Raw genomic sequence first — 8,980 nt, forward strand, 5'->3', positions numbered from 1 at the left:
TGCTCTTATTTTTAAAAGTCAAGTCGTAGCTAAAGGATTCTCACATAGTTGGATGCTATATAACTTTTTTTTAGCTTTTTTTTTTTTTTATTAAAAAAAGATGCTATTTAACTTTTTATAATTCAAAGCCTACCTGCAGCATCCTCCCAACTTCAATTTCAAACTTTTCATAATCAAATTTCAAAAGCATGTGGACAATATAAAAATCAAACTTCAATTCATAGTCGACACGTTCCTTTAAAGCTTTCTCAAAAGAACTGTGATAAATGCTTTAAAAAGCTTTTATTGGGATGCTTTAATTACTTAATAAAATAAAATGTGGCTATGTCCACACCATTCCCTTTGGCTGTCTTATTCTCCAGTACAACAGGCATAAAAACTACTTTAAATTCCATTAAAAGAAAACTTAATTTTTTTCTTTTTCGCTTGCATATTAGTTCAATCTTTACATAAAAGAAAATATATTAGTTATTCATTTGTATGTTTGAATTATCTCTATCATTTGATCAACACAAAAGATAATATATGGCATCTACAATCACGGAGTTTAGTCACTTGCATATCCCACTTGAAGAAGTCCTAGAAGCCACCAATCACTTTGATGATAAAAATGTCATCGGCCATGGTGGTTTGGGCAAGGTTTATAAAGGAAAGCTTTTGCGATCCGGAAAATGGGTAAATATTGCTGCACGGAGATTAGACAGTAAGCATAAGCGAGGCATCGAGTTCTGGACAGAGATTTCCGCTCTATCCAATCTCAAGCATGAAAACATAGTCTCTATTATCGGATTTTGCGATGAAAAAGGTGAGAAGGTGATCATAAACAAACATGAGGCCAAAAGAAGTCTCATGATGTATCTAAGCAATCCAACTCTCACATGGGTTCAAAGATTGAAGATATGTCTTGGTGTTGCGCGTGCATTAAGTTACATCCATTATGAGAATGGACGGAGTTACTCAGTGATACATCGTAACATCAACAGCTCCACAATACTTTTAGACAATAATTTTGAGCCAAAGTTATCTGGTTTTGAATATTCCATTAACCATTCAGTACAACGAATGGATCAGGTTCTCTTCTCAGAAGCTATTGGCACAACAGGGTATATGGACCCAGCAATTCAAGAGACTGGAGGTGTTACCTACAAGTCAGACGTCTACTCATTTAGTGTTGTTTTATGGGAAGTATTATGCGGGAGGAAATCGTTTATTCCTAATTGTTTTGATAGGTTTCTAGTTCCACTAGCCAAATTTCACTTTGAAGCTAGTACAGTAAATGCTATAACGCTAAGTTGCCTACTACAGAGCCAATTGTCCCTGGTATCAGTCCACACCTTCACAGCAGTAGCATATTCCTGCTTAAATGATGAGAGAGTACTTCGCCCAGATATGAACTATGTTGTGTCCGAACTTGAGAAAGCATTGGAACTTCAGATGCCATATGAAATTTATTTTGTGAGATACTGAGACCCTCCTCTTTTTGTTTTCTTTTGATATCATCATTTTATCATAGTACTCTGTTATATATGTCTATCAATATGTTTCCCATTTATATATCTAATGTTAAAGGTATAATAACAACAACAACAACATAACCCAATACCACATAAGTGGTGTATGAGGAAGGTGAGATGTAGACAATCATTTTCTTATCCGAGAATAAAAACAAGTCATTTCTCCACCCAGAGTGAAACACTATCAAAAGTAAAGAAAGTCATCCCTCTCTCTATTCGACGGATAAAGAGATTGCTCCCGAGTGGACCTCCTAGAATTTTTTTTAAATAGAAAAAAATAAAATTAAAATAAAATTGAAACGCCATGAAAATAGTAGAATCAAATTTCCATGGGTTTTAAAACCTGCCGGGAATTCAATTTTGCCATGGGTCTTAATGTTAAAGGTACTGTTAAGAAAAAAACATAAGGTGATAAAATGTACATGTTGGGTCGAGTCAGTCGAGACGGTTTGAGATGGAAGTTGACCTATGTTGACTTCTAAATATATATTTGTTAAATTTGAAACATAAATAATTTAAAAATAAATGATTTACAAATATAAGATGATGTGAAGATAATGTGGTGATAGTTTAAATACAAATAAGATAAGATGACAAATTGTGAGTAACCTTAATGGAAGTACATGTGTTATAATATAATTCTTATCTAGTAACACCATATTCTTATTAACTCCTTGTCACAATGTCACAGAGAAACACTTTGGAGCACTTGAAATTTCAAGTGAGTGACTTGACGATTAGACTCGCTGACATAATGTTGGCCACAGATAACTTTTCTGCAGCATACCGCATCCCGGGTACTTCAGACTACGAATTGTACAAATCAGAACTTGAGCTTTTCGATAAAGAAAAGGTTGCCTCTTTAGAAGAGAAGAATAATAGTGAACTAATCAGGACACGTACCCCTGTAGTTATAAAACGTGTCTTCCCTAGAGAAGACAAACAAGAAGACGTATTCAATACAGAACTGGAAATGCTTACAGTTTGTAAGCATCGCAATATAGTCACTTTACTTGGAGTTTGTGATGAAGGTTCGGAGACGATCCTCGTTGTTGACAATGCTTTTAATGGGTACCTTGATGAATATTTGTTTAATATCAAAGACATGCCTATTCTTACTTGGGCACAACGTTTGAACATATGCCTTGATGTTGCACATGCTTTAAATTACCTACACTATGAGATGGAAGATCAAAAGGCGGTTATAAACTGTGATATAAGGAGCGCTACAATTGCTTTAGATGAGAATTGGGGTGCAAAGATTGCTCACTTTGGTTTCTCTGTATTTCTTCCTCCAAATCTAGATGCTCTTGATATCAATTCTATCCTTGGCTATGAAAGTTCGATCGATCCAGAATATGAGGATACGGGTAAGTTAACACGAGAATCGGATGTATATGGTTTTGGAGTAGTTTTGTTTGAAATGTTATGGGGGAAGGCATCCTATGACGAAGCTTTTACGTGGGAGAGCGAGAGGGGACTGGCGTTTATCGTACGAAGATGCTTTCATGACGGTACACTAAGGGAAATGATAGATCCTATAATTAAGAATGAGTGTAACAAAGATTCTGTAGACGTATTCATTAAAATTGCATATCAGTGTATCGCAAACACTCAAGACCAACGTCCAACAATGAAAGTCGTCGTTAAAGAGCTTGAGAGAGCATTATCTTTGCAAGTAAGTCAACATACTTATTGTCTTCATTCATTTAGTAGATTAATAGAGTTTCGTTATTATTTTAGCCAGAGGAAATGTTATTCTTGATAATGTTACTTTTAATAGTATAAATTATAGTTTCATTAAAATAATATGCACCATACTAGGCAATACTTAAAAACTCAAGTGTTTAGAATTTTTAAAGTCCTTATTTTATCAGCTGACTCGTACTCTCTGAAGTGTCTGTTTCAATACAATTTTAGCAGGCTTAAACACATAGGGTTTGTATTTTATGTGTAAGATATGCATGTATAAGAATTCTGTAGATTTGCATGCGACATATAATTTGCGCACGGCTGGCCTTGGGCATGCGTTGTATAGGCGACAACCTAGGGTATCATATGGTAAGGGGTGGTGTTCAACTCAAATTTCATCTTTATAGTTGACATATATACTATGTGATATAATCAAGCAATGTTGTTTCAAGATGTCATAGATATGATCATCCAAAACAAATATTAGATTTAAAAAAAACCTTGTAATAGTATTTTAATAGAGTTTTAGTTTGTGCGGAGACTTTTGGAAAGTTGAACCCGGGCTCATATTCCTGCACTTTTTACTTTATCTCATTGAGTTGAAATACTAAAGTATTTAAAAGAACTAAATGCATGGATGAGGTGGTTAACTTAGTCTGGTTCAATCTTGTAAATAATAAAGCTGGAATTTTTTAAACGTGTCGCCGGGGACATCTAAAGTACTGTGGGACCTGATTTTGGTAGAACGGATCTTGAAAAGAACCAAATAAATATAAATATAAAGTTGAAGAAAGATCGACAAGATGTTTCAATATTGAAGCACAACCTATGCAAAAATGTGTAATCACAACCTTTGAGTTATTTGTATCACTAATCTTTTGTTCTTCACATGATTTGATCATAAAGGAGGATCGAGTTCAATGCCAGGAAATCGACCAAGTTGTCGAAGAATTTTGGAAATCAGTAAAACCGACGAATGAAAATCTTGTAAGACCCTTCTTTTATCTTTGTCTTGTTTTTTTTCCTCATCTCCTCATTTTTTGGATTGAGAGTAATTTTAACTGATTTCTCATTGTTATAACTGATAGATGAAAAAGGAAAATGCAGTTGTACGCTATTATTGGGATAACACTGAGGTACGTACTACATTTAAGTTATCTTGACTTATAAATGATCTACAGATTGTGGTAACCTATGACTTATGTTACATGTTAAAAGTGTATTTAATTATATCAAAATTTCCTTGAATATTATCATTTGCATTAATAGTTAATGAACTTTCTCTTTCAATATGCTTTCAAACCCAACGGTAAGTTCTTTCATTTTTTTGTTTTTTGTTTGCTTCTTCAATCTCTTGTTGAAAGTTCCTTGTTATATACTCCTATATTGGTTCGTTTTTCACCTAAAATAAAAATAAACATTTGCATTTTATACTTATTATTTAATTATTTTTTTGTTTGCTTATATAAGACTTTTATGTCAGTGGTCCCTCGTTTATACATCAATTTGAAATTGAATGCCTCATCCCTGTCATTATTTTTTGGTTACGGTGACCATTGATGTTACAAATGTTGCCTAGATGGTCCCTCCATCTATTATTAAAAAAAAAATTCTGTTAAGTGCCATTACGCGATTAACACGTGATTACTCAAGTGCTTACTCACATGTCAAAGCTAACAATGAGCGTTAGTGATAGGTAACACCGACTTAATAAGTGAAAATCAGAGGACTATATCCACGTCAAAAAAGCACATTAGGGACTATTAGTAATATGATGAGCCATAGGTTCATCCGTACACGTGATTTTTCTCATCTATAGTTAATATATGTATATATGTATGTACATGTTTATAACTAACTATTGTGGGTGGTGCTAAGCATGGCGCCGGGTCATCATTTCCTAATATAATATCTATAAAATAAAATGTCCCACCTATTATACATCAAATTAACAATTTATGTAAACGGATGTATGATCATATAAATATCAAAATGTTGCAGGATACTCCCTATTCATACCTAAATATTCGCCGGAGTGATATAATTTTGGCCACCGATTACTTTTCTAAGACATATCATATTGGTAATAATGGAACCTATGACATGTACAAAGCAAGACTTGAGGTTTTTGATCAAGAAAAATTTGCCTCAGAAGAAGAGAAGAATAAAGCTGGTGGAGTACCAAAGAGACTCACTACCGTATGTTTGAAATGCTTCCACGTTAGAGATGTGGATGCAGAAAAACTATTTTTACATTGTTTTCTCATGCATGTAAGTTGTAAGCATAACAACATAGGGGATCTACTAGGATTATGTGATGAAGGTTCTGAAATGGTCCTCGTTTTGGAGTATCCTTCTAACGGTTATCTTTTCGATTATTTGGTAAACACGGAAGACAAACCGATTCTTACGTGGGCACAACGTTTGAGAATATGTCTTGATATTGCATATGGATTAAAGTACCTACACTATGAAATTGGAGACGGAAAGGCAATAATACACGCTCAATTAAGGAGCAAATGCATTGGGTTGGATGAGAATTGGGGGGCCAAGATTCTTGACAATGGTTTCTTTTTATACGTTCCGAATAGAGATGGTGATGTTGTACATTATGATAATCCTGTTGGCCCTACAAGTTACAGGGATCCAGAATTTACTAGGACGGGTACGTTGAAAAGAGAAACAGATGTATACAGTTTAGGAGTAATTATGTTTGAAATTTTGTGTGGGAAGACAGCCAATAATCGCATTTACAAAAAGGAGAGTGACACTGGGCTGGCATATGTGGCAACAAGATGCTTCCATGATGGAACTATGAAAGAAATCATTGATCCTGTACTTAAGAATGGAACAGGTGAGAACAAATTTTCCCTAAACAGAGGACCTAACAAAAAGTCTCTCAATGCATTTCTGGAAGTTGCATACAAGTGTTTGGAAGAAAATCGAGATCAACGTCCAACAATAATAAGCGTTGTTGATGAGCTCGAGAAAGCCTTATATTTTCAAGTAAGTTCTGCCCCGTTCTGAAAACATAAAAACCGTTTTTTCTGCATATTTCTATCACCGTCGTATAAATAATAGTGCTCTGGAAACACATAAATTTTAAAAATTGCAAACTGATTTGTTATAACTCGTTGGTTATATTTCTCAGTCATCTTAATTTTTATTGGATCGATAATAGGATTATCACATGTGCCACTATCTTAATTTGAAATCACACTGATTTAGTATGAATCGTAAATCATTTCTTTTTGTTAGATTATCGCCATTTAAGTATAATATATGTACATGGTTGTAATAAATGGGTGTGTCTCATGGTTGACAGGAAAACAACGATGACGGTGACCTCAGGATTACACTTGATGATATAAAGTTGGCCACTGAAAACTTCAATGTTAGCAATTGTGTTGGTGGAGGAGGATTTGGAAATGTTTATAAAGGAAAACTTTCACAAAGTGATGATACAATTGTTGCAAAGAAATTGGATACAAGTGGTGGTCAAGGGGAACAACAATTTCGCATTGAGCTCCAAATTCTTTTTGAGTATAAGCACCAAAATATCATCGGTCTTGTTGGCTATTGTGATCAAGAAGACGCGAAAGTTATTGTTTATGAGTATGCGCCTAGAGGAAGTCTTGATAGGTATTTGAGCGATGCTCGTCTTAATTGGATAAAAAGACTTCAAATATGTATTGATGTTGCAACCGCATTGGATTTTCTTCATAGAGGTATCGGAAAACCAGGAACGGTGATACATAGGGACATCAAAACCGCTAATATATTGCTAACCGGCGAGTGGAAAGCAAAACTCGCTGATTTTGGACTTTCCTTGATAAGTACAATACACAAGGAGACTGATTATGTCATCAATCGTGCGTGTGGCACACCGGGCTATGTGGATCCACTTTACTTAAAATCGGGCTTCTTAACCAAAGAATCCGATATATATTCGTTTGGTGTTGTTTTATTTGAGATGTTGTGTGGTAGATCAACATTTGAGACCCACAAACGGGAAGGTATGTATCTACCAAGTTTCATTAAACACAACTTTGAAAATGAAAAACGTGATGACGTGGTGTTTGAGAAAATAAAAGCACAGATCATGCCGAAAGCATTGACTGCATTCCGAAAAATTGCGTACCGGTGCTTGCGTGATGATAGAGAAAAACGACCAAAAGCAAAAGAAGTTGTAAAACAACTTAAGAAGGCATTGAGATTTCAAGTAAGTTATCGTAGTTTTAATGAATTAATGAATAATAAATCTAAATTCTAATATATAAGAAAATTTCGAGTTCATTAGATACGCCTTAATGTATGACACGGGGGCATACGTTAGCAAAACCCTTTTAATGATTAATCAAAAAACGGTTAATGACATCCGCATGTCAAAACGACCTACCAACTAATCGTAGTAGTTTAAAATTTCACTTACCTAAAACTCCAATCATGGGCTAACATAATAGCGCTGTTTTTATTCTAATTCCTCATAACATGTAGATGCAGAGAGATGATTGAGCTTCTACAACAAGTAGTCAGTATCAACTGCAAGATTGGAAGTCAAATGGTTCGCGCTGTCAGGTAAATGGATGGTCGCTAATGTGTGGAAAACTCAACATATATCATGAGTTTAAAAGGCTCTTCATTGATGAAATGGTGTTCATTCTTCATATGTGTAAATGTGTATGATCTGATTATATTTTTGTATATGCAGCCGTAAGGATTCTGCTGCTGTTTGGCTTTCTACTTCTGTATTTGATGGATTTTTATCTGTACTTCATATTTGTTAAGGTGGTTTAATTGATGATGTTAGTTTTCGTTTAGCTTAATATATACACATATATACTCCGTATCATTTGACCCATTTTACTTATGATTGACCACCATTTTATAGTGCATGCCATCAATACAAGGCTATATATATACACCACACGTCAATTTCTAATGATAGTTGATTCATACGAAATTATAAACCCAATATACACCACAAATGACAATGATAAAACTCATATCTTTATGGGAAATGGCTGAAAGTCTGAAAGGGTAATCTGAGTTATGTTAATAAGGTAATAAGACTTTCCCTAATACACAAAAAGGTGATTTTATGTTGAAAATGAATTACAATTTGAAAATTTGTGAAATTAATGTAATATTGTTAGACTAGTAGCTATGTCATTAACAGTGGCAAAGCCAGAAAATTAAATGGTTGGTGTAATTTGGACCTGACAAGCCTTTACACCATACTCTAAGCAACGTAATTTATCAAACCAAGTAAGGAAAATTTTTATTTGTGGGCCCTACTTCTTTCTCGGAAACAAATGACTACGTTGTTGACACCAAACATAGAGAATGAGGCGCTTTATCAAAATCTCAAATTTGCAATAGGAAGCGATATCCAGAGTATCAAAGAAAGTTGGACACCATCTTCTATAGGACGATCGAAGTGCCAAGGGTAATTGATTGGGCACCTTTGGAAAGAGTCGGGCTTGCGGGTCCTATCTGAACAAAGTTACAACGTTATGATGGTGTGGTTTTTCGAGACTTTGAGAAGTTGTTTGCTATACGTGCTCCCGTTTATGAGGAATGAGTGCTTGAGTTTGCATCTACGGTTGAACTCAACAATCAAGTTGTTGAGATTGATGATCATACTTTTCTCACATACTTGTTGGGTGGGAATATGTATCATGTTTCTATGGAAAGGTTGGCGGGCATGTTACAAATCTACACACCCACGGGATTGGGAACACAAGAGTGCAAGAGATTGATCAAATATGGTA

The 8,980-nt window shown here is 34.7% G+C and overlaps 1 protein-coding gene across 1 annotated transcript; it reads left to right on the forward strand.

Moving 5' to 3' along the window:
* Positions 1-507: 507 nt before the first annotated feature.
* LOC139840277 (uncharacterized) lies at positions 508-7,993 on the forward strand. The gene is made up of 7 exons (XM_071830538.1): positions 508-1,455; positions 2,206-3,192; positions 4,113-4,193; positions 4,295-4,342; positions 5,208-6,212; positions 6,532-7,428; positions 7,704-7,993. The coding sequence occupies exons 1-7, from the start codon at positions 526-528 to the stop codon at positions 7,719-7,721; spliced, it is 3,966 nt and encodes a 1,321-aa protein (XP_071686639.1). The 5' UTR covers positions 508-525; the 3' UTR covers positions 7,722-7,993.
* The last annotated feature ends 987 nt before the right edge of the window (positions 7,994-8,980 follow it).

The sequence above is a fragment of the Rutidosis leptorrhynchoides genome, chromosome 4 (assembly GCF_046630445.1).
Source record: "Rutidosis leptorrhynchoides isolate AG116_Rl617_1_P2 chromosome 4, CSIRO_AGI_Rlap_v1, whole genome shotgun sequence".
In the NCBI taxonomy this organism is placed as follows: domain Eukaryota; kingdom Viridiplantae; phylum Streptophyta; class Magnoliopsida; order Asterales; family Asteraceae; genus Rutidosis; species Rutidosis leptorrhynchoides.